Raw genomic sequence first — 27,508 nt, 5'->3', positions numbered from 1 at the left:
TCTAAATCCAATGAACCGTTGACATATATTATGGTTGTATGTTTATATTGTACCATTTTACAGATGAAGAAACTAAGGCAAGAGATAACTAACTTGTCTGAGGTTCTACGGCTAGTTGAATAGCTGAGACAGCATTCATACACAGGGAGTTTGGCTCTAGAGTCTGCTATACAGTGTTCCTTAAATACCAAAAAAACATTTAGTAAGCCAATGAATGATGATGGCAAGGTGTAGTAGACATGACTCTCTTGAGTCAGTGAGGTCTGAGTTCACCAGCATCAGGACTTTGAGCAAGTTACTATTTCTAAGTTGTGCAACATAGGGATAATAATACACAACTTGAACAGTTGCTATAATACTTCAATATATGGCATGTGACTGGCAAGTAGCAGATGCTAAATAAAGGATATCTATTACTATCATTACAATGAATGATATCCTTTTTTTTAAAAAAAGATTTTATTTATTTATTTAACAGAGAGAGAGATCACAAGTGGGCAGAGAGGCAGGCAGAGAGAGAAGGGGAAGCAGTCTCCCCGCTGAGCAGAGAGCCCGATATGGGGCTTGATCCTAGGACCCGGGGATCATGACCTGAGCCGAAGGCAGAAGTTTTAACCCACTGAGCCACCCAGGTGCCCAATATCCTTGTTTTTTAGAAGAGTTACCCATTGTCAACTACACATGGCTCTGAATCTCATACCAACATCATTTTTTATTAAACTTCCAGAGTGTATTTGTGTTAGTATGTTGGGGAAAAAAAAAAAAAAGGGAATTTACCCAGATTTCTCACCTTATGGATACACTTTAGAGTATCTCAACCTTGGCATTATTGACGTTTTGGGCCCAGTAATTCCTTTTTGTCTGGGGCTGTCTTGTGCTCTGCGAGATGTGTAACAGCATCCCCAGCACGAGATGCCAGGAGCACCCCACTCCCAGTCATGACCATCAGAAATATCTTGAGCTTTGTTACATGTTCCCTAGGGAACAAAATCACCCTTGCAGAGAATCACCACATTACTGGGATCATACGAGGCTGTAATGGCTGAAGATACAGTGACAACTTGAAGACTCTTGTCTCCCTAGCTTATGATAGAATTCTCATAAGTAGAACACAATCTGTAGACACCAACAGGGTTTATTTTTAAGTTCTAGAAAATATAAACACACATGCATTCTTTCTCTTTAGGATAATTATCAGCAGCTACTTTTGGTGTGTGTAGAGGATTTGAAATTATTTTTAAAATGTGACATCCTGCACTCATCCAAACAATTCTTAAAACCACTTTGATCTACAGCGTCAAAGATGAATTCTTTTACCTTTAGGGCTGACATTATAGTTTGCTCAGCTGCTGGTGGGAAGGAGCTCTGACTGGAAACCACCTAGAACAAGGTTTTGAAACAGAGTTTTGCTTAAGTCTTTTACTTTTATAAATACTGATTTTGGTTGTAACATGATAAAGCTGTTTCCACAGACACACAAAATAGTATAAATACTTTAGATTACATCTCATACATGTTTTAGATACTCATTAGTATATATTAGTTAAGATAGGTTGAAAACTACTTTCTTGTATAAAGCAATTATACTACATAAGGCAATTATACTATATACTTCAAATAATCAAAACATGAAGAATTCTAAGAGTTGGCTTCCCTTTATTCACTTTAGATAGGTTTTAATTATAAAGTTTATAAAGGTTTAATTATAAAGTTTTAACTTTATAAAAGGTCAGTCTAAAGCCATATTTACATTTTTCTTTTAAAAAATTCAATTTTCTCCAGGCTGACTATAATTTTCGACAAGCCTTTAAAATACAAATGTCAAACATTTACAAATACGATACAAATATTATGAAGATTCTGAAAGTATCAATAAAAGCATTGAAATCACCCTAAAGAAAGAGAAACTTTCATTGATTGTGAGGCTTCAGAGTAATGATGAAAGGGAATGGAAAATATTTCATTTATTCTTTATTTACTTCTGTTACTTTTCTGAGATTTACTTGTTAATAACACTTTAAAATATATTCTTTTTAATGTGTGACATACACATTTTTGGAAACTCCTAACTGACACAGGACTTGTTAAAAATTGATGTAAATAAATAGTCACATAATTATTCTAAAATGTAATTGAGCATATTAAAATTTAAAATAAAGGTCATGTTCTCAAGAGCATCCCCTAACCTTTGGCTTCCTTCAAGTCTTCTAAATATTGATCTCTCTACTTAACTAAATATTTTGGAAATGACTTATAAAGAGAAAACATGAGCTATTCAAAAGTCAAGGATTGGGTCGAAAGTGTTGCTTTCTTGGTAATTATAAATACAGTTCATCTTAGAAATAATACATGAAGGCAAACAAGTTAACATTCATCATAAAAAAAATAGCAAATAGCAAACACTAGTAAAACAACAGTAACAATAGCAAAAGGGATATATATTTTTTACTTCCAAGGAGTCATCAGTGATTATATCATAAAAAATAAGTGTTTAATGCAGTTCCTTCCCTCCTTCTTTGTGCAAAGATGGAACCTTTGCTAGTTGGAGGGATTAAGAGTTCTTATGAAATTATGCTTTTTTAAAAAAATTTTTTATTTCTTTTCAGCATAACAGTATTTGTTGTTTTTGCACCACACCCAGTGCTCCATGCAATACGTGCCCTCTCTAATACCTACCACCTGCTTACCCCAACCTCCCACCCATGAAATTATGCTTTTTAATTGGTATGAAACACATATGATTTACCCTTAAATCATTTGCTCAGTAAAGTTGATTATACCATTCAAGCCTGATGATCTAGAGTTCATGTTTTCAACCAAATGTATCGAGAAAAATGACACAAATGATAAAGGCCAGGAACAGAAACTGTTTAAAAAGAGTTCCTTCTGCAACCTATTTTACAGTCATCACGTTTTCATTGTATTCTTGGCCAAAAATTAAACAATAATTCCTTGCTGTCTAAATTTGAGGTGAAAAGAACAAAGCTGAAAGTAAAAGAAACTAAAATAAAATAATGATTACCTTTGTTACTGATTGGTGCAACTTATACAGTGAATTCACTACTGCCACGTTTCTTCTCTGCCCTTCTGTAAGAGGCCCAATCACCTGGCTTGCATCTCCTTGTGTGGAGAGCTGTAAGAATTCAGCACAAAAAGAAATGACCAAAATGACAGTTCATATTTAACTGGGAAGCTCATGTCGTCCTAACCGTCCCCAGCCAAAAAAAATTTAAAAAATGAATGTTCACTGGAAAACTGGAAATACTCAGATCAAGTGTTGGACTTCAGGCACAGCCAGAAGGAACCTCTGTGGAGAGAACAGCATGAATGGGGAAGCCCAATCAGCCCAAATGTATGCACAAGAAGATAATCTTCCATCAATACTTCAGAGCTGACAGACCTGAGGCACATGTAACCCAAAAGCCCAGTGTGTGCTGGTGTTTTCACACATCAGCGCAGTACTCTTGGAATATGTTCTGGCCACTGCCAATAGTCCTTCCACTCAAAAACTCAGAAATAAGCCATCAAGACAAAACAAAAAAGAAAGTAAATAAAGGAAGGGAGGGAAGGAGGAAAGAATGAAAATAAGCCTCCATCCAATTTATATCTGACAGCCATCATACTAGTCCATGAAATGGGTGGTAAAAGAGGGTTTTACTTTCATTTTTATACATTTAAAATTTTGTTTGGAAAAGGAAGTTAGCTAAGATTATACTGTATATGGATGATCAGTAGAAGTACAGTTAAGAACTTTCTACTCCTCACTTTTTAGTTCTGAATACAAGAGTTTTAGGAGAGAGGACATGTAATGCTTTAAGAGTTAATGTAGAATTCCTGTAGTTTGATGTGAGAAAAGAATCCACATATAAACTGTTCTCATACCGATCAGATTTTAATCAAGTCCTCTGTAAAAAAATTTTTTTAAGAGATTCACTTATTTATTTGAGAGAGAGAGTGTGTGCATGCAAATGGGGGGTGAGAGAAAGAGAGAGCATCTAAGTGAACTCTCTACTGTGCATGGGGCCCAGAACGGGGCTCAATCCCAGGACCCTGGGATCATGACCTGAGCTGAAATCAAGAGTTGGATGCTTAACTGACTGAGCCACCCAAGCACACGTGTAACAAATATATTTAAAGGTGAATTACATTTGAGTAGGACAAATAAAAATGACTTAAGTCTACAGCCTCTTCAATAAATGGTGCTGGGAAAACTGGACAGCCACATGCAGAAAAATGAAATTGGACCATTTCCTTACACCACACACAAAAATAGACTCAAAATGGATCAAGGACCTCAATGTGTGAAAGGAATCCATCAAAATCCTTGAGGAGAACACAGGCAGCAACCTCTTCGACCTCAGCGGCAGCAACATCTTCCTAGGAACAACGCCAAAGGCAAGGGAAGCAAGGGCAAAAATGAACTATTGGGACTTCATCAAGATCAAAAGCTTTTGCACAGCAAAGGAAACAGTTAACAAAATCAAAAGACAACTGACAGAATGGGAGAAGATATTTGCAAACGACATATCAGATAAAGGACTAGTGTCCAGAATCTATAAAGAACTTAGCAAACTCAACACCCAAAGAACAAATAATCCAATCAAGAAATGGGCAGAGGACATGAACAGACATTTCTGCAAAGAAGACATCCAGATGGCCAACAGACACATGAAAAAGTGCTCCATATCACTCGGCATCAGGGAAATACAAATCAAAACCACAATGAGATATCACCTCACACCAGTCAGAATGGCTAAAATCAACAAGTCAGGAAATGACAGATGCTGGCGAGGATGCAGAGAAAGGGGAACCCTCCTACACTGTTGGTGGGAATGCAAGCTGGTGCAGCCACTCTGGAAAACAGCATGGAGATTCCTCAAAATGTTGAAAATAGAACTGCCCTATGACCCAGCAATTGCACTACTGGGTATTTACCCTAAAGATACAAACGTAGTGATCCAAAGGGGCACGTGCACCCGAATGTTTATAGCAGCAATGTCCACAATAGCCAAACTATGGAAAGAACCTAGATGTCCATCAACAGATGAATGGATCAAGAAGATGTGGTATATATACACAATGGAATACTATGCAGCCATCAAAAGAAATGAAATCTTGCCATTTGCAACAACATGGATGGAACTAGATTGTATCATGCTTAGCGAAATAAGTCAAGCAGAGAAAGACAACTATCATATGATCTCTCTGATATGAGGAAGTGGTGATGCAACATGGGGGCTTAAGTGGGTAGGAGAAGAATAAATGAAACAAGATGGGATTGGGAGGGAGACAAACCATAAGTGACTTTTAATCTCACAAAACAAACTGAGGGTTGCTAGGGGGGAGGGGGTTTGGGAGAAGGGGGTGGGATTATGGACATTGGGTAGGGTATGTGCTTTGGTGAGTGCTGTGAAGTATGTAAACCTGGTGATTCACAGACCTGTACCCCTGGGGATAAGAATATATGTTTATAAAAAATAAAAAATTTTAAAAAAATGACTTAAGTCAACTCTATGAACGTGGATACAGATCTCAACATGTGAAAAGCTGGGCTTTTAAGAGAACTGAAACGAAGATCATCTTGCCTTTGTTATAGAGAGTCAAATAAAGTCTAGGAGAAAGAAATACTATTTTGCTTTCTACTTTCCTTTGATGAACACACACACATCCATTTATAAAAACTGAGCTCAACTCCTACTTTATCAATTCCTACTTGTAGTAGTAAAATACAATTTAAAAATATTAAAAACTGCAATTAAAATAAAGGGAATATTCCTTTGTTAACATTACAACCCATGATGATGGCTATAAAGTCAACATAAGACCTTTTGACATCAGGTTAAAGAACTCTAGTTTATCGTGCCTTTCCTTATGGACGTGGTCACCAACTTGTAATCCAGTCGAGCTCTAAAACTAGAAAATAAAGTGGCATCATCATTGGCACCAGCAGTTATGGCCAACTCAGCGTGTTGAATGTTAAATATGTATCTCTCGGTAAAGGGCATCTAGAAGTTATGAACTCAGCTATACAATTTTTTAAAAAATCCAATCTCTCTTACTTTTCATGAGATTCTCTCCAAATAATTTTGAAGTAGTAACAAAGAAATGGAAAAAGGAAAGAATTTTTCTTGTTATTTTATGTCTATTTTATGTATTCCATACTTATAGAAGAGATAGTCTTGCTGCTAGAAAAGCATGAAGATCCTATTCTTACTGATAACTGACTACATTTGAGGGTTTTAAAAGTAGTGAAAGGCCTGTCAGACCCGTGATAACGCTGTAATAAAAAAATCAAATTGTAACAAATGCTGGCCAGAATGTGGAGAAATCAGAACTCTCATACACTGCTGGTTAGAACGTAAAATGGAGTGGATACTTTGGAAAACAAGTCTGACAATTTCTCAAAGATGAACACAGAGTGACCATATATACCCAGCAATTTGACTCCTTATTATATAAACGAGAAAAATAAAAACAAATGTTCACCAAAAAATGTGCATATAAACATTCACAGCGACATCATGCCATAGTGTAATAGTCCCCAAATGAAAACAACCCAGATGCCAACTGATAAGCGGATAAGATGTAGTCTAGTCATACAATGGAATGCTGTCCAGCAAAAAAAAAAAAAAAAAAAAAAAAAAAAAAAAAAAGAAGTTCTGAGCATGCAAAAGGTGGATGAACCTTGAAAACATCTTAACTAAAAGAAGCCACTCAGAAAGAGCACATATGGAATGATTACATTTACATGAAATAGCCAGAAAAAGCAAATCCAGAGACAAAAAACAGATGAGTAATTAGGAGATGGGCGAAGACAGTAAATGGGAAGTGACTGCTAATGCATAGGAGGTTTCTTGTTGGGGTGAGGAAATGTTCTAAGTGAATATACTAAAAACCAGTGAATTGTACACTTACATGGGTGAATTATATTTTAATAAAGCTGTTTTTTAATAAAACTATAGAAAGAAAAATCCCTAGACTTCAACGGTTAACTGCTGGATGCCTCAAGCCTTATAAGGACTAAAGTAAGATGGCTAAGTTGGAGACCTACAAAGTTCTGTGAAGAAAATAACACACTTAGGGTGTCTGGGTGGCTCAGTCGTTAAGCATCTACCTTCAGCTTGGGTCATGATCCCAGGGTCCTAGGATCAAGTAATGAAAAATGCATTGGGCTCCCGGATCAGCAGGGGAGCCTGCTTCCTCCTCTCCCCCTCCCTTTGCTTGTGTTCCCCTTCTTGCAGTGTCTCTGTCAAATAAATAAATAAAATCTTACAAAAAAAAATTACACCTAGAAGAGCAAAACATTGATGACATAAAAGAACTAAACATGCAATATCACTGTGCCAAAAACAAAGAACAAAATTCAAACATCAAAGTGAAATATAACACTAGAAGATTAGAAATTTAAGATAATCTGGTGCTAATCCTCGTTTCATAGCACAGAATATAGTCAGCCCAACATTTGAGCTTGGTGGATCACCCTGCATCTCTCCAACACCATTCCTGCCATGACCATTTTGGGGAAATAATTTCAAATTTACAAAATATTACAGAAATAAGAATAGCGCAAGGAGCACTCATAGACACTTTACCCAGATTTACTTATTTTTTTCTTAAGATTTATTTATTTACGTTAGGGGAAGGAGGTTCAGAGGGAGAGGGAAAGAATTTCAAGTGGACTCCCCACTGAGTGCAGAGCCCCACATAGGGTTTGATCTCATGACCCTGAGATCATGACCTGAGCTGAAATCAAGAGTCAGACACTTAACCAACTGAGTCACCCAGGTGTCCCTAATCAGATTTTTTTTTTTTAAGATTTTATTTATTTGTCAGAGAGAGGGAGAGAGAGCGAGCACAGGCAGACAGAATGGCAGGCAGAGGCAGAGGGAGAAGCAGGCTCCCTGCCGAGCAAGGAGCCTGATGTGGGACTCGATCCCAGGACGCTGGGATCATGACCTGAGCCAAAGGCAGCTGCTTAACCAACTGAGCCACCCAAGCGTCCCAAATCAACCCTGGCGATCAATGGGGTGACAGATGTCGCAGCCAGATCGCCCTCACATCCCAGGCGTCCCAAATCAGATATTTTTAACAAAAACTTTGAAAAGTTCTCATAAACTCTTAGCTATACAGTCATATCTATACTTAATTTCCTGAAAGTGGTAAACATGCCTGTGTAATTACCAAATTAATTTTTAATGAGGAATTTATATTAAGATCTTTTGATCTAATAATGTTTTCTATCCAATTTTGGGATTCACAGCAAAAAAAAAAAAAGGACATACGGGGTGCCTGGGTGGCTTAGTGGGTTAAAGCTTCTGCCTTCTGCTCAGGTCTTGATCCCAGGGTCCTGGGATCGAGCCCACATCGGGCTCTCTGCTCAGCAGGGAGCCTGCTTCCTCCTCTCTCTCTGCCTGCCTCTCAGCAGGGAGCCGGCTTCCTCCTCTCTCTCTGCCTGCCTCTCTGCCTGCTTGTGATCTCTGCCTGTCAAATAAATAAATAAAATCTTAAAAAAAAAAAAGGACATACAAAAAGGCTAAGTATTATTATTATTATTATTATTATTATTATTTTAATGAAAAGTATAAAGGGCAAATATTTGGCTCTCAGATTGTCACTCCCCTCCCATTCATAAAGAAGACATGAGTAATCAAGCCATCCTGTTTACTGTCTCACAAAGACAGTGCTCCAGGTAGCAATGACCAATTTCTTAAACCCGACACAAGGGATGAAATCAATTTGAAATCCCTGATCTATGTCATATCAGTTTTTCTAGACAGATGGTCCAATGATTGATTCTAAGCATACTCATCAATGTTTTCTAGGTCAAGAGATGCTAATGAGCAATATATTACAAGAGCCTCAAAGCTGCTATATCCTTACTTATCCCACTATTAGAAATGTATCCTAAGAATATAATACTTACAGTTATATGCACAAAGATAATGTTATTTATGAAACAGAGAAACTGGAAAGCCCCACATGTCTAAGATTAAGAGAACAGTCAGGTATATACTAGGTAATTCACATTATGTTAGAAAAAACAATCAGAGGTGCTTATATTATTGAGCTAACTAAAAAAAAAAACAAACAGCATATTTGTGCAGGAGTTCACTCTCACAAAAAAACTGGGAAGAAAGTGAACATGTTAAGAAATATTATGAAGGGCGCCTGGGTGGCTCAGTGGGTTAAAGCCTCTACCTTCGGCTCAGGTCATGATACCAGGGTCCTGGGATCGAGCCCTGCATTGGGCTCTCTACTCAGCAGGGAGCCTGCTTCTTCCTCTCTCTCTCTGCCTGCCTCTCTGCCTACTTGTGATCTCTGTCTATCAAATAAAATGAGTAAAATCTTTGAAAAAAAAAAAGAAATATTATGAAGCATTACACACTGAGGAAAGTTACTAAAATATTAGTAAAGGCACCATGGGATTTCATTAAGTATCTAAAAAGGTATCTAAAAAGGTTCATTTGTAGAATGCACTTAGAAACTGTTGCACAAGATAAGTTTATCCAACGATAAAAATAAAGGATGTACAATCTCCATCCTTGAAAGATTTAAGATAATATGACAAAATACACTGCTTTGGTCACTGTTTACCTGCCCAAAAGAAGGTTTGGGGAAAGATAGTTTCTTTCTTCCCTTCATTCATTTCTCCTCCCTTCCTTCCACCCTTCCTTCCTTCCTCTCTCCCTCCCTTTCTTTTTTTCTTCCTTCCTTCCTTCTTTTCTTTCTCTTTCTTTCTGATTTATTTATGTATTTGAGAGAGATGGGAGAGAGAAAATCTCAAGCACATTCCCTGTAGAGCATGAAGCCCAACCATGGGATCATGACCTGTGTCCAAAATCAAGCATGGGATAAACCAACTAAGCTACCCAAGGGCCCCAAGATAGTTTCTTTTGATCTACTATTCTGTGACACAGATGAAAATAATTGGTTTTTATTTATATTTACTTATCAAATGCCTTCATCATAGATAACCTGGCTGAGAGCAAGGAATACAAGAAGTATAATTAAATATCACTTAGCTCATTATGTCAATTACCCTATAAAAACATAAAATTAAACACAGACACTCACAATTAAATGATCAAACATCTCTAGTCTGTAATACATTAAAAATTATATTGTATTTGGTGGGGGCACCTGGGTGGCTCAGTGGGTTAAGCCTCTGCCTTCGCCTAAGGTCATGATCCCAGGGTCCTGGGATCGAGCCCTGCATTGGGCTCTCTACTCAGCAGGAAGCCTGCTTCCCCCTCTCTCTGCCTGCCTCTCTGCCTACTTGTTATCTCTCTCTCTGTCAAATAAATAAATAAAATCTTAAAAAAAATTATATTGTATTTGGAAGCCAGACATAGGGCATGTTTCTGCAAACATGCAGCAAAGGACAAATTCATAGATTTATGTAGCAATTCTCCATTTCCCTGTCATATCAGCTTACCTAAACTTCCCTGACAAATGAAACTAATTTTCTTAGATGCTAAAACCGTCAGAATATATTTCCAAGAAAATCTTGTACAGTGTATGTCATATTTTTTGGGTTTCATACATAAGACACACAGAACAGGTAAGCAAATTCTACTTAAAATGAACCAGTGCATGTGTTCACTACTGTTCCAGTGAGCCATGTTTGTGCAATGACACATTTTTGTTTCAGAAGTTACTTCATTAGAGCTTAGCGGGTAAGTATGGCTGCTTGTCCCTTCACTCATATCTTTGGAAATTTTGTCTTCCCTTTTTCTTGAGCTTTTAGAAATTTTTAGGAATCCTTCTCTTATTCGTAAGGTGTTAGTTTTCTCTTCTTGATCTTATCTCCCCTCATCCTGGTCTAACTTGATTTACAGTGGGAAAAGTGAGGACTAAGCACATGACAGCTGGGAGCCGTTCCTCTGCACAAGCGTATACTTCAGTGCGTGGACACTGAGACATCACCTCCAGCAGGTCAGAGGATATTTTTATTCTCTTCCTGATTCTTATTTATATTTCAGACTGCTGAATTTGTCAAATATTTGACCACTTGATTAAAAAAAAGGGGGGGAGTGTGTTCCTATGTATCTATTTACCTAAAAATAAGGACAGGTACATTTAACCACAGAACAGATTCAACAGTAATGTTGTGTTTTGACATCAGATTAAACCTTCACACAAATGTGTTATCAAAGAGGTGACAGCTTGAAATGGGCTGCCTTTTAGAGAGTTTACATACAACCAAAAAGGTGGAAATAAGATCAAGTCTTGTTTATAAGTATATAGGAATGACATGTAGCTTTGTAATTCAAAACTGTATTGCTCATACAACCTGTATTCCTTTAAAAAGACATTTCTCATTAACCTCCTCTAGATCGTCCACACTCCTGTCAAAATGTCCACCTGGCTCATGGGATTTGGTAACCTCAGAGGGTGGGCAAGGCAAACACAATTTGCTCAGAATGGATCATTTAGAGCTCTTACTTTATTTCTCTTCAAAGGACCTTATGCTTTTGAACAACAGATGGAATTTCCACCTACCCACAACCAATCACTGGTTCCTAAACACTGGCCTTGTTAATTAAATTTAGAGTCACAAGTCTGCATATTTTTAATTCCTTGAAGAAGAGAGAACTGTTCACTGTCAAGTATACTGAGCTTTTCGCATTTTCCAATAATGAATAACTATGATTAATTCTTTAATTATCAGAAAAACTTTTTACATGCCTTGATTTAGGATACTTTGAGTTTAGCACAGAGTGAATTTCAAACTACAGATTTTCCAAAAGAAATGAAAGTTTATTATCCTCAGGGATGTGAAAAAACTAAAATCCCAGCATCCTACTATAAGTTAGTTAATAAAATAAAAAAAAATAGCATCCTACTATGAAAACCTTAGTTAATAAAATTAAAAAAAATTTTTTTTAATTTATTTAACAGACAGAGATCACAAGTAGGCAGAGAGGCAGGCAGAGAGAGAGAGGGAAGCAGGCTCCCCGCTCAGCAGAGAGCCCGACGCGGGGCTCGATCCCAGGACCCCGGGACCATGACCTGAGCCGAAGGCAGAGGCTTAACCACTGAGCCACCCAGGCACCCCAAAAAATAATCAGTAGTTTATATATTTGCAAATATAGACTAGTACTTTCAGTTTTTGAGAGATATAAGTTCTAATGTAATTAAACCTACAATCTTGAAAGCAGTATTAATTTTCATAGCAAAGTTCTTTATATAGTCAAAAGATAAACTTCAATTTAACTAAAGTCCTAATAACAAAACAAAATTTTATATTTTTGAACTCCATTAAGTAATAAGCCTCTCTCTGAATATTAACCTTAACAGTGGTGTTTATAATGTTAAACCAGAAACAAACAAGATTACCTGATTGAGAGCAATTATTACCTAAAAAACTAGAAATTCATTTTGCAAAATCTGACAGTCATTCTAAGTTTGTGTCTGCCTTAAATGACTTCAATTGTCTAAGAAAGAGTCTTAAGGAGGTAATTTTAAAGAGTATCATTCTACAGTGGCTTGATTAACCCCTAACCGATGCAACTTCCCATTTTAAGAGTGGATTTGTCAATTTCTGAAATTCTATCCATTCATTTTATTAGTCTGAGGTTGCATTGTAAGGTGTATCATAATTCCTATACCTTCCTAATAAATTGTTCTTTTTCTCATTTTATGATATCCCCCAAATCCCTAATAATGCCTGTTGCTTTAGAATCCACTTTGTCTGATATTATTATAGCTCATTTTATCAGTTCTCATCTAATTAGCATTTGCTTGAAATATTTTTTTAAGATTTATTTATTATTTGTCAGAGAAAAAGAGAGAAAACATAAGCAGGGGGAGCAGCAGGCAGAGGGAGAAGCAGACTCCCCACTGAGCAAGGAGCCTGATGTGGGACTTGATCCCAGGACTCTGGGATCATGACCTGAGCCGAAGGCAGATGCTTACCTACTGAGCCACCTAGATGTCACTGAAATATTTTTTCTCCATTCCTCTAGGTTCATCCTTACTATGTCCTTATTGATGAGGGACAGAAGCACAAAAAATGTTCACCTTTAGCCCACAAGGCTGACCGATAGCCTGCATAGTTTTGATAAGGATCAAATATGTACTGGCTGCTACATTCTTAAAGGGTCTCATGACTGCCCGTGCATCTTAATGTTAATATCAAGCTGAATGATAAGCACTACAGAAATCTTGCTAAAGTAGTTTTATGAGTGGAAATTTGAAGAAGACATTTATGATACTCCTTGTCCTCTCCCCCTTGAGCACTAAGCATATAACCATCAGCTTCATATAGCAAAAAGTGCAGCTCTTTCTGCCCATAAGCCTTATCCCTGTGCTATAAGAAAAGCACCTTTTTGCACCAAAAATGTCTCAAGAGTTCTTTCTTGAATGTCTGCTTGTGAACCCACATTGCTTATGGTTTAGGTGTATCACACAAAGTTAAACTTATTGGTTCTACGCAAACTGAGAAATGTCAGGGGTCAGTTTAGTCTATTTACATTTATTGTGATCAGTGATATATTTGAAATCCATCTTACTATGTAATTCTCATATGATTTTCTTTGATTTTTACTCCATTCACTTCTCAGCCTTTTATTGAACTGATACTTTGCTCTTTTACCCATTTTCCCATCAGTTCATTTAGAAGTTATATATTCTATTTCCACTCTTTCAGTGGTCATAATTAAATTATTAAAGTTCATATTCAACTTAAGCCAAAATATCTATGGCTTTATAGTCCTCCTAAATAATGAAAGCATTTTTAGAATGCTTTAAAATTCATTACCCCTTCTCCTCATTTCAAACTTTAATCTGCAGAAAGTATTTCAGTTCTACCTTGTTTATATATTCATAATTATTCACTATTATTAATTATCTTATGCAATTAAGGCTCGGATTTACCTACATATTTACCAATTGCTTACGCTTACTCTTACTTCTTGCATTTCGATCCTTCCTTCTGAGTTAGATTTCCTCTTGTGTCCGACTACTAAACGGCTTCCCTTTCAGAGTGAAGGCCAAGGCCAAACCCCCTACTATATCCTGCAAGGGCTAGCGTGATCTAGAGTTAAGGTTACAGAGTTTCAAGGATATCAGATTGGGTCAGGGGAATTCAAGGAACACCCGAGCATTTAGCCAGTCTCTAGTCTCTCAGTATTCCGGAATACAGGCACATAACAAGGCCGAAGAAGCAGGATCCTTAAAACCAGAGACTCTGGGTCGAAGGTGCCACTTTATGTATAACAGATTTGAGAGCACACATTGCTTCAAGAGCTACCAGGCTTCTGCTGGCTTTTAAGCCACTTGTTCCTCTCGCCCTTTGGGTGCGAATTCAATTATTTCTTCTGCAACTTAAAAACCTGCATTTGAAAACAAAACAAAACAACAACAACAAAAAAAACCTGCATATGATAAAAACTGAAACAGAACTAACTTAAAAGTATAAACTAAAAACCAAATGTTCTCTCTCCGCATCTTTAGTCCCACTCTCCAAAGTTACACACTAACAGTTTCTTCTTGTGACCTTCCAGGAAAAAAAAAAGAGAGAAAGAAAAAAGAAAAAGCATAAAACAGCATTTAGTTATATTATCTATTTTATTTATAGGTGGGACTGCTAAATGTATTTATTTTCACCTTCTTTTTCTAGCTTCATAATATGTCTTAGAGAGTTTTCCGTATCAGCACACAGAAGTCTTCACAAGACTACCCCTATTTCCCTCACTAGTTTATAACCAAGCTTTCAAACTATCAATATTTTCTTGAAGCATTTTCCACAGATTCTTGAGAGAAACAGGAAGGGAATCTGAATTCCCCAGAGTTCAATATTCCTTGTCATTAATGTAAATCTTTGATGGCTACCAGAATGATTACAATTAGAAAGTCAATTTCCCAACTAAACAGGGTTCTCAGCAAAGAGAGTGGCCACATGTATTTTACAAAAGTAAAAATAAATCTACACCCAAGAAAAGATGCCTTACACCCACACATGTGTGCATGTGTGTCCATGCACAAGTACACACACACACACTCACATTCCTTTATTTTCTCCAAACTTCCAAATGTACAGCATATTATATACAGTGTTGGTTAGTCTATTTTAGGAAGTTCTTAGATATTTAAACTGGGAAGAGGTGGGTGGTTGGTGAAATCAAGAAGCAAAAGAGGCATTTTTACTTTTCCTGATCTTAGTCCTTTTTCACTTTTTTTCTAAGATTAGTTTATTCAATATTAGAGATTCACTAAACATCTTCCAAAACTTATAAAAGCTCCATATTCTTCCAAGTCCTAAGGACTAAATGATCATCCTCCTATAAAACAAGAATACACCGGGGTGCCTGGGTGGCTCAGTGGGTTAAGCCACTGCCTTCGGCTCGGGTCATGATCTCAGGGCTCTCTGCTCAGCGGGGAGCCTGCTTCCTCCTCTCTCTCTGTCTGCCTCTCTGCCTACTTGTGATCTCTCTCTGTCAAATAAATAAATAAAATCTTTAAAAAAAAAAAAACAAAAAACAAGAATACACCTATGTGCCACCTCTACACATACCTTTATAGTTTTTTAAAGGTACTTTTAATTGAAATACAAAATCAAGATACAAATGTATACATACAGATAAATGAGTCATCACAAATCATAGACTCTTGTAACCACAGACAAAAAATTTAAGTATTACTAGTGCTCCAAAAACCCTTCCTTGTAGTCCCAACTCAATCATCTCTTTCCTCCTATAAAGTGACTTCTTTATACAAATGGAATCATTGGGACATAATATTTCATACAGAATAACTATATACATGTTTATATTTTGCTCAACATTGTTTGTCAGATTCATCCACGTAGGAATATATGGAAGCTGTATTTTGTTCATTTTTCAGGATTGCACACTATTTCACTGATAAATATCTCAGCATTTATGTATCTGTTTCAGTGTTGATGGACGTTTGGGCTGTTTCTGTTAAGGCTATTACAAATAACGCTGTTCTACATGTCTCATGTTGTATATGTATGGGTATTTCTTCTTTTTTTTTAATATTTTATTTATTTATTTGAGGGGGTACAGAGTAAGAGAGAGATGCAAGCTCCCTGCTCAGCAGGGATCCCAATGTGGGGTTTGATCCCGGGATCCAGGATCATGACCTGAGCCGAAGGCAGACTCAACCTCGTGAGCCACTCAGGTGCCCCCATCTAAGGGTATTTCTACTAGGTTTCCCCTTTCACATTTAGATTTACATTGTATCTAAAATTGATTTTTGCCTCTTGGTGAGAGCTAACATTCAATTTTTTCCACAAGGCTATTAAACAAACCCATCATCACTTACTGAAAAGACCATCCTTTTCCCACTGTTCTCTTCTGCCATCTTTGTCACACAGCAAGTGACTGTATACATGTGGGGCTGTTTCTCTTTCAATGTATTTCTCTATCCTTGTGCTAAAACTTCACCATCTTAATTACTGTACGTTTCTAGTGGATCCTGATATTAGCAGAACAAATATTTCTGCATTGGTAAGAAGTATATTGTTACACTGAACTTATAGGTCAATTTTGGAAGAATAGACAGGTTTATTATACTGAGCCATCCGACCTATGAAGAGAGTATATGCCATCATTTATTTACTCCTTTAATTTCTCTCAATATGATTTAGAGTTTTCGGTATAGTCTTGCCCATGTTTTCTCAAATTATTCACAGAAACGTTATTTTCTGAAGCCATTATAAATAATGTTTTTTAAAAAAAAATAAATTCTGTGTTCTGTTTGTAGTTGGTATACAGAAACAGTTGGTGTCTGGATAACTTGTGGATGAAGGAGCTCAGGACAAGCCACTGTAAAATATGCTGCTCTGGTGTATTATTTTGAGTTGAAGTCACTGAAAAACAGCAGGTATGTCAGAATGGCTTTCTCTGAACCTGCCATATCTGCTTAAAGGCAGGTCCTCCAAAAGGAACTCAACTGTCATAAATTCTCTCCCTAAAATTTCATCAACCAGGGAAGACTGACTCTTTTCACAGGACAGAAAATAGGAAGTGGCCATCACACCCACACAAGTTTTGTCACACACTCTATCTTCCATCTATTTTTCCAAGGGCCTGATCAACTTTCTAAAAATCATTCATTGTACCCAAGTAGCTCATATCCCCTCTTCTTTTTCCCCTATTAAGACATTATAGTTTGCAAATAAGACATATGGGGAGGTTTTCTAGATACAGTTCAGTTATTTCAGGAGAAAGGATTATAGACCTCTTTGAAATAAATCATGTTTTCCCAGAAAAAAATCACATGTCATAACATTTGACAGTTTCCTGGGGTTCACAGATGCCCTGAAGCCCCTTCACCCACCTTCTAGATTAACAATTCCTACCCTAAGATATTGAAAAATGATTTAAAAAAAAGATTGAGGAAAAAAAAAGATTTTCTTGATTCCTATTATAGAACACTTTCCATATGCACCATTTTTTTTGGTATGTCTGAAAAAATACTCTAAATGGGCACAACTTCCTACTAGTGAGTTGAGTAAAAGTTGCCTAGAAGTGTGCTATTGCTTGATATAGTAAAGGATAGTTAAAAAAATAATCAGTCCTCTAAGATGTAAGTTTTTTTATATTTAAATGCAGCAAACTTCAGTTAGCATCCCAAATTTTTTTTAAAAAGATTTATGTATTTATTTATTTGACAGACAGAGATCACAAGTAGGCAGAGAGGCAGGCAGAGAGAGGGAGAGGCAGAGAGAGCTCCCTGCTGAGCAGAGAGCCTGACGCAGGGCTTGATCCCAGGATCCTAGGATCATGACCTGAGCTGAAGGCAGAGGCTTTAAACCACTGAGCTCCCCAGGCGCCCCAGCATCCCAACTTTTAAAGGAAGTGTTTTTCTGTCTTTTCCTCTTCCTCTCTCTGATTATCCCAAGTGTCTGGGGGGTTTTAGAGTAGCCCTTTCAACCATGCCTCCCCCTCACCACTACCACCACTGTTCTCCAATTCACAATCATATCTAATGCTTACGGCTCAGAACCCCATCACACTGGCACACTGCAGATCCAATTCCTGCATGTGTGTTTTGGCCTGGGTCCATTTACCAGGCAATCTGACCTCATGTCATACGAGGCTGGTAATTACAGCAGCCCTAAGAGGTAAATGTAGGTTTTCTTTCTTATTTGTGAATATAGCTAGATCTTTACTGTTACGTGTTATCAGTATGCCTGAGTGTGTTTGGATAGGAGGGTGCTCTGAATCAAAGCCTAAACTTGACTAAATGCTGACAATTTTCTCTCTCAGAAACATACTTCCATAGAGCATAATTTTGAAGCACTCCTTAGGGAATTAAATTATATCCCAATACCCTGGAACAGGGATGAGAATAAAAGCTCTTTTTGATCATTAATATGCTTGAAAAGAGGTAAAAGCTCTACAGGAATGACACTTCTAATTCTTGTAAAAATGAACCAGGTAATTCAGTCTAGTTCTGTTAATGAAAGTACCTTGAAAAAGTGAATAATATCTTTAAATATCTTCATGGTATCGAAGAGCTAATATGACAGAAAAAATTATGAGGCAAGATTCAATTGCCCAAATTTCTTTCCAAGTCCCTAACTACTACTTCTATTTCCTGGAATTAGTATCTATTCTATTATTCAGAAACTTCAGAAACTCCACATTCTGAAATTAAGTTAAAAATAAATAAAAGAAAATAAATAAAAAAATAAATATTTTGTAATGAAAGAAATAAAACATAGAAGAAGAAAAATATTTATTTGAGTATTATATATTATAGCAATGAAAACAGGCTTAGGGGAATAAAGATTAGAAAATGTGGGGCACCTGGGTGGTTCAGTAGGTTAAGCCTCTGCCTTCAGCTCAGGTCATCTGATCTAAGGGTCCTGGGATCAAGTCCCGCATCAGGCTCTCTGCTCGGCGGAGAGAGAAGGGGAAGCAGGCTCTCCGCCGAGCAGAGAGCCTGCTTCCCCTTCTCTCTCTGCCTGCCTCTCTGCCTACTTGTGATCTCTCTCTCTGTCAAATAAATAAATAAAATCTTAAAAAAAGAGAGAGAATGTGATAAGGGGTCAAAATACATATCATCAAATGAAGTATACAGAAAAAGGCTTATACATTTTTTAAAGTAATATTCATATTAATTAAAATCATTAAGTGAATCATGATAGTAATCAATTTCTATCTTTTGGCTATGAAATTGATACTGAATGCCATAAAAACTTAATACACACTTGGGAGAAGATATTTGCCAATCATGTATCATAAGAGGTTAATATCCTGTATATATTAAGAATTCCTACAACCCAACAGCAAAAACAAAAAATCCAATTAGAGATTAGATCTGAATAGACAACCACAATGATATTATGGTATCTCATCCCTACTGGAATGGTTAGTATCAAAAAAGACAAAAAATATAACAAGCATCGGTGAGGATATGAAGAAAAAGCAACTGTTGGGCACTGCTGTTGGGAATATAAATTGGTGCAGCCCCTGTGGAAAACATTACGGAGCTTTCTCAAAAGGTTAAAAATAGAATTATCATATGGATCTACTTCTACTTCTAATTCAACTTCTGGGTATTCACCCACAGAAAATCACTATTTTTTTTTTAAGATTTTATTTATTTATTTGACAGAAGAGAGACACAGTGAGAGAGGGAACACAAGCAGGAGGAGTGGGAGAGGGAGAAATAGGCTTCCCGCCAAGCAGGGAGCCTGATGCAGAGCTTTGTCCCAGGAGCCTGGGATCATGACCTGACCTGAAGGCAGACACTTAATGACTGAGCCACCTGAGCACCCCTGAAATCCCTACCTTGAAAAGATACCTACAACTCCTATGTTCCTTGCAGTATCATTTACACTAGCCAAGACATGGAAACAACCTAAATGCCCACAAATGGATGACTGGATAAAGAAATTTGAGATGTGTATAAATATATGTGTGTACACACTCTCTCTCTCTCTCTCTCTCACACACACACACACACACACTTAAGTAGAAACATACACATATTCATACATACATCACATATATACATGTATACATACATATACACAATGGGATAATATTCAGCCATTAAAAGAGGAAGGAAATCCTGCCATTTGTGACAACATGGGTGGACCTTAAGGGCATTATGCTAAGTCAAATAAGCCAGACAGAGAGTCAATACTGCAATGTATCACTTCTATGTGGAATATTTTAAAAAGAACTTAGATACAAAGAACAGACTGGTGATTGCTAGAGGCAGGAGATAGGGGAAATGTGGATGAAAATGGTAAAAAAATAAAAAACTCTATTATAAGTAAGTCCTAGGAATATAATATATAGCAGGGGACTACAGTTAACAAAACTGTATTGTATACTGAAAACTACTAAAAGACTAAACCTTGAAAATCTTCACCACGATAGGGATGCCTGGCTGGCTCAGTTGAAAAAGCATGTGACTCTTGATCCTGAGGTCATGAGTTCAAGCCCCACATTCGGTGTACAGATGACTTTAAACAAACAAACAAACTTAAAAAAAAAGTTCTCACCACAAGAAAAAGAAATTAGGGGCACCTCAGTGGTACTGTTGGCTAAGCATCAGACTCTTGGTTTCAGTTCAGGCAGTAATGTTAGGGTCACTGAGATCAAGCTCCGTATCAGGCGGGGAGTCAGCTGAACTTTCTCTCTCTCCACCCACCGTTTTCTCTCACTCTCTAAAAAAAAAAATCTATCTATCTGTCTAGATAGATATATATATCTATAACTTTAAAAAATTATGTTGTATACCTTGTGCAGCTAAAAATAATACAGCTGACTCTTGAACAACAGGGTTTGAACTGTGCAGTTCATTTTTTCCAATAAATACAATATAGTATTATAACCTATATTGCATTTTTTCCAATAAATACAATATTGTATTATAAACATATCTTCCCTGTGATTTTATTAATAATACATTATTTTCTCTAGTTTATATTAAGACTATAGTATATGATACATATGACATACAAAATATGTGTTGACTGCTTAGTGTTATTTGTAAGGATTCTGGTCAACAATAGGGCCACTAGTAGTTATGTTTTTAGGGAGTTATATGCGGATTTTCAACTCCATTTTTAATAGCTCAAAAATATACATACACCTATAAGTAGGTATTTTAAAAAATTTAATACATACTGACAGGATTCAAGTAGAGGGATTCAGGAATAAAAAGAAAAGTCCATGAACTCTCTTGTCTTGTTATCGCCATGTTCTTAATTTGGCTTTGTGACAGATGGCATGATGGGTCCCAAGCCTCCATCCCTGTCTGCATCCGCATCCTCTGCAGTTAATACTGCACTGTGGTTGGGTTATTTTGGTGAGCCAGACTTTGGGGAATATTTCCTCTTGTGTGCTTCTGCCTTCATCACAGGACTAAGCCCAAGAGAGCTTGCTGCAGGAGGCGAGACACGCAGAACAGAGCAGTGTGTTTAACTATGGTCGAAGTCAGCCTCCGTCAGCAGCCAGCCTGCTGTGAGTAAACACAGCCAAGATAAGCAAAGTCACTTAGTGCCCTCCACCTGCCTGGGGAAGTATGAGTACTCAGCGTGTATGTATGGTATGCCATCCAGGTGTTGTGGTGGTCTGTCAGGCAATGTTCTCAGGGCAACAGATAATACACACTTTGCAGGCTTTAGTCAGCAACTTTGCATTTTTTACTTTCTTTGGAAAATACCGCCCAATGACAATAACCTTTTTTTTTTTTTATGCTCAGTTAGCCAGCAGACAATAACCATTATTTGATATTTTCCTCTGTCTTCACTCTGGCTTGCTGAATCTTCGACTAACATGACCATTTACTACTGACCTGGCAGAGCCCACAGAAAATCAAGCTCTCACAAGTCTGGGAAAAGAGGCAAAAAATGATCTCAAAGGAAAGGAGGAGTGATCCTAAAGTAGTTCGATGCAAGAATGGAGGTATGAGGGACGCCTGGGTGGCTCAGTTGGTTAAGCAGCTGCCTTCGGCTCAGGTCATGATCCCAGCGTCCTGGGAACCACATCGGGCTCCTTGCTCAGCGGGGAGCCTGCTTCTCCCTCTGCCTCTGCCTGCCATTCTGTCTGCCTGTGCTCGCTCTCCCCCCCCCCCCGATAAATAAATAAAATCTTTAAAAAAAAAAAAAAAAGAATGGAGGTATGAAAGAGAGAAAGGTTATCTAAGCATCAAGACAGTAGGTAAGCCAAAGGGCTCAGTCTGTTTGCATTACAGCTAAAGTGCCTTTGGGCTGAAGAATCTGCTGATATGTTTTATATCTTTGCACTTAATATAAAAACTCAAGTTATTTTTAAAATATAAAAACTCAAGTTATTTTTAAAAACCTTTTATTATTTTAATGTTAATAAAATAAATTATTACCATTTGATACTATACGGAGCAGCATCCAGGTAGAAGACATTTAAATCTGCATTAAATAATCTGTTTAAAACTAAGAAAGTTGAACCCACGTATATCTCTATCATCATTTAAATATCACACGTGTAGGTTTTCTTCCACTATGGGAATGTCAAGTCTCCAAATTGCTTAAGAAATTACACAAAGAATAAAGGGTATATTTACAAAGCTTTAAAAAAAAAAACAAAAACCCAAAACCCTACTGCCATCTAGTACTATCAACCTCATACATAGCTACTGACCGCATTAAAGTTGAAACTGCCCCTTAAATGTCATTCCTATTATTGTTTCCATTTAAATGGTCTGCAACCTAATTAAATGCCAATCTACTTTCTCACAGTTTATAACATCTGACATATACACCAAGATTCTAGATGTCATCCCCTGAAACCATCAGATAATACTTACTATTGGTCACTGTCCTCACAGTTTACCTTTTAAAAGGACTACTTACTAGTGTATTTGATATCACAAGTTCACAAGCCTGTAAGGGTTTATAAAGTACCACAATAACTCTTTCACATACTAATATTTTAATTTCATTTTAATATACAGAGGACAAGGAAAACATCGATTCAAACTTAAAATAGCAAGGTCAAGTGACATTTTCTTCTAAAGGTCACATTTCAGAACTATACAAACAAATTACAAATATATAACCATTAAATAATCAGTTTGCTCAGTCATAAACTATAATATCTATACCTACAGGTATGTATTTTGAACATAAAATTCTACTTAGCAAATTAATTATAATTTCACAACTGCTATCAAAACAAGTGAATAAGAACCTTTAAATAAAGACAGTCTAAAAAGCACGCCTCTCCTTTTCATAAAAGGGCACCTAAGAAGCTGATATTCACATTATACACTAAATTAAATACATACTAGAGGTGGTAAAACCTTACTGGTTATAACTCACATAAGAGAATTCAAGGTTAAATCCCTGTTTTTCTAAACTAAACTACTAAACTATCTAAGTATCTGCTAAGCTCTAAATGTTTGCACCCTTCCCACTCACTCCACCCCAGATCTATACCTTGAAACCTAACGCCCAAGGAGATGGGGTCTTTGGGAGGTGATTAGGTCACGAGAGTGGAGCACTTATGAATGGGGTTTATACCCTTAAAAACGAGGTTTAAAAAAGCCCCCTTGCCCCTCTGGCCTGTGAGATTTCATGGAAAAGGTAGCCATCAGTGAACAAGTAAATGGGCATCAAATCTGCTGGCGCCCTGATCTTGGACTCTGCAGGCTCTAGAACTGTGAGCAATACATCAATGTTATTTGTAAGTCACCCAGTTCGTATCATATTGTTATGGACCAAGGCACTATCCGTTAAGACCAGAGAAGTTAAATAAACTATAACACATACATAAAATAAATCATGCATGTATTAAAGTAGATTTAGATCTCTATCTCATATTGTAAAGTAAATCACAAAAACAATCCTACTTTTCTCAAATAAAAAACAATGTAGCTATGTTGAGGTATGATACAGTTTAAAGCTTGGTCTAGAGTCAAATCTGAATTTAACTGCTAGTTGCAACACTTGCTAGCTTTCTACTTTCAGCAGTCTGTTTTGGGCATGCTATTAAATTTTCTTAGTCTCAGTTTCTCCCTTCTGTGGTGGCAGATATTGATTCTTCCATTTCACAGGATTGTTGTGAAGTAAATGAGATAAGATACATAAATGGCCTGGCATAACCCAAGCCACTATAAAATGTTTAATAATCGTTATTTTCGTGGCCATTCCCTAACCTCAAGAAATAAATTCTCTGTGACCATTTAAGAGTCAGAAAAAGGAACTTAAGAATTTGTCCCCATGGAGTTCATATGACCTGTCCCTAGGTTTGTATGACATATAACTTTGGTGATTTATAAAAGAAAAGCCTTAGGGGTGCCTGCGTGGCTCAATGGGTTAAAGCCTCAGGTTTGGCTCAGGTCATGATCCCAGGGTCCTGGGATGAAGCCCTGCATCAGGCTCTCTGCTTGGCAGGAAGCCCGCTTCCCTTCTTCTCTCTCTCTGTGCGCCTCTCTGCCTCCTTGTGATCTTTATCAAGTAAGTAAATAAAACCTTTAAAAAAATAATAGAAAAGCCTAGAAAAACTAACACATATGTAATGATAAAATTATTTCAGATTATTATAAGCATATACATGTACTACATAGATATAATTTATATGTCATGCTCCACTATATCCTAGAATATTAAAATAAGGAAGGTGAAAAGAAATAATACTACTTTTCTAAGCCTGTGGAAGAATTTATCTAAATACACACAGTGATTGAGATGACCACAAAAATGGTCCATAGAAGGGATCAACTGGAAAAATCCTATTAATTCATGGTAGGAATTAAAGGTACAGTTAAGTATATGAAAATGATTTGATACCCAACAAACCTGCACAACTGACCTTTAGTGAAATAAATTTAGGATTCTGGAAAGCTGTTCATTCTACATCTCAGGTTCTACATTTACAAGTCCCCCCTTTTGAAAACATGTTTGTCTTGAAAATTTCAGCTTTCCTTTATCTCACTGCTTGGACATTCCATGAAGGATCTGATTTCTGTCACTTTGCAACCTTGTGGACTTATATTTTTCATCTATAAAAAGAATCCTCCATTTATAGAAATATGTCATACCATATTTTAAGTCAACATTTCCATTTACAGATAAAGTAGCTATTCTACTTCAAATTTGTTTCAAGTCTTTCTCCCACCGAAGGAGGGAGGCTATTTTCCTCTGAATGTTTTAAGTCTAAAAGAACAGGAATACAGCAAGATCAAAGAATAAAACCCAACAAATTTAAAAACATAAAGGAGTAACAGAAATAGTACAATTAGACCAAAATGAGAGATGTATGTTAAAATGTTACTTGAGTCCTTAATCAATACTATATTTGAAAAATAAAGCATATGATGTTTTTTCTACACTTAATGCTTAGGATCTCTTTAGGCACTAAAGTCAAAGTTGAAAATGACTTTCTGATTAGCTTTCAGCATTATAAGTTTCGTAAGCCAGAGTAATTTAGGGTCATAGACCCTCTGACCACCAGTACCAATTCAGTCAAATGTTTGTTGATACATTTTCATTTCGGCAAAGCCTTTTACCATTAGTGTCTTTTTTTTTTTAATATTTTTATTTATTTGACAGAGAGCAAGAGCAAGCACAAGCAGGGGGAATGGCAGGCAGAGGAAGAGGGAGAAGCATCCCCCCTGCTTGGCAGGGAGACTGACACAAGGCTCAATCCCAGGACCGCAGGATCATGACCTGAGCCGAAGACAGACACTTAACCAACTGAGTCACCCAGGTGCCCCAACCATTAGTATCTTAACTGAAGTTACATTTACCACGTTGGTACCATGTTACCATTACCACTACCACCTCCTGCAGCAGAAAAGCAAAATATTTTCTATGCAATGCTTGTTCTTCCTTATAATATTGTTCTCAGGTGGGACCATCAAATGATTTTTTTCTCCTGACATTTTCAGTAATTACACAGATTCTACAGGATATTAACACTGAAATTCATTTATAGCAACAAACCATGTTTTTAAAAAGCAATGAACATCATAAAGAAGCTTCTATTAAAAAGTTTGAGAGAAAAATAGTCATTTAATTACCTACATAAGAGCTACCATGGTCTGTGTAGAGCCAGTTTTCAATAAACAAAGTTTTAAAAAGCTGCTTCTAAATTGCTCGTCAAGGCTACAAGAACAACTGAATGGAAAACAGCATATTAATAGGCAAACAAAATGTGGCCATCCAATGGAACTGAAAGTCTCATGATATGACTGTTCCCACCAAGGATCATTTTATGCAAATTCCTTCAGTTCAGTTTGTCATCAGCCTACACTAAAAATCATTCCCAAACCAACTAGAACTACCAGGATGTCGGTAAAACCACATTACTTCATTTTATGATGTTTCATTTGGAAGCAGTCAGAGAGGCTAAAGTGAAAACATGGTTGGGTCACTCCTGTAAAGACAGTAGAGATTTTGGCACATTCCTTAAAATTCATCTATCAGCACAGCTGAAAATGTACTAAAGCCTTGTTCCTTGGATTCAGTTGGAATTCAAAGTATATACTAGTTATATATATACTAGTATATAAAGTACACATATACTAGTTAAACATGTGTTCTTAACTTTAAAACATTAATGCACAGAATTAGGATTATAGTTCAGCTAATTACCCAATATTTTAAATATAAATAATTTTTTTTAAAGATTTTATTTATTTATTTGACAGAGAGAGAGATCACGAGTAGGCAGAGAGAGGAGGAAGCAGGCTCCCTGCTGAGCAGAGAGCCCCAAGTGGAACTCAATCCCAGGACCCTGAGATCATGACCGGAGCCAAAGGCAGAGGTTTAACCCATTGAACCATCCAGGCGCCCTAAATATAAATAATTTTTAAATAAAATTATTTGAGAGTTAAACTTCCATGTTGTAGGGCTCAAAGCTTTCAAAAGTAAATCAACATTTTTTATCATAATTTTAAGCACTTCACTTTCTCTAGCCATTTTTTAATAGTTCAAGTCAATTTCACGATTCACAATTTCACAACAGATAACTGCATGAATGATATCTGGAGTAAGTGGTAACAACACGAGAATTTTGATCAATCTGAGAAAATTATTTATATATATAAAAATATATAAAACAATTTTTAATAATTTATATAATTATTACTAACCGATAACTATTATGATATAAACTTAGGTTTTTATAATATACATAAAACAATTATATATATAAAAATTAGGCCATAAGGTGGTACAGGCATTTTTTTCCTAAAAGCCTTAGAAAACCTTCCTGCATTCTAAAAGCATAACAATGGTCAGAGGGCCATTTTCCAAATAGATTTAACTTTTGGGAGGAGTTAAGTTCACCAGAAAGTTTCAAAATTTCTATTAAGTAAAACCACCAGTAAATTAACATTCAGTCAATTCAATATTGACACTTAAGAGTCAAGTAGAATCAGCAATTTTAAACAAAATCTCGAGTGCTGACATAAGGGCATCACTTACAAGCTGCTCTGATTTTACACCATACAACTGGACCGTCTTCGCCACGTTTTTGGACACAGCTAATGTGAGGTCTGCATCTACAGCGGCTACATTCAGTTCACTGCA

General features: G+C 36.7%; 1 protein-coding gene across 2 annotated transcripts in view; it reads right to left on the bottom strand.

Annotated features, from left to right (window-relative positions):
• The window catches only part of COG5 (component of oligomeric golgi complex 5), a 295,721-nt gene that overhangs the window by 34,781 nt on the left and 233,432 nt on the right, over positions 1-27,508 (bottom strand). For both annotated transcript variants that reach the window (XM_045089660.1, XM_004739536.3), the window contains 3 exons: positions 27,404-27,503; positions 3,023-3,133; positions 1,318-1,380 (listed from right to left, as the gene is read on the bottom strand). In XM_045089660.1, coding sequence (XP_044945595.1) covers positions 1,318-1,380; positions 3,023-3,133; positions 27,404-27,503 — 274 coding nt within the window. The remainder of the gene's footprint in view (positions 1-1,317; positions 1,381-3,022; positions 3,134-27,403; positions 27,504-27,508) is intronic.

Source organism: Mustela putorius, unplaced genomic scaffold (genome assembly GCF_011764305.1).
Source record: "Mustela putorius furo isolate JIRA1106 unplaced genomic scaffold, ASM1176430v1.1 tig00003845_pilon_pilon_pilon, whole genome shotgun sequence".
NCBI classification, from domain to species: Eukaryota; Metazoa; Chordata; class Mammalia; order Carnivora; family Mustelidae; genus Mustela; species Mustela putorius.
This window is presented reverse-complemented; position numbering and strand designations above follow the sequence as displayed.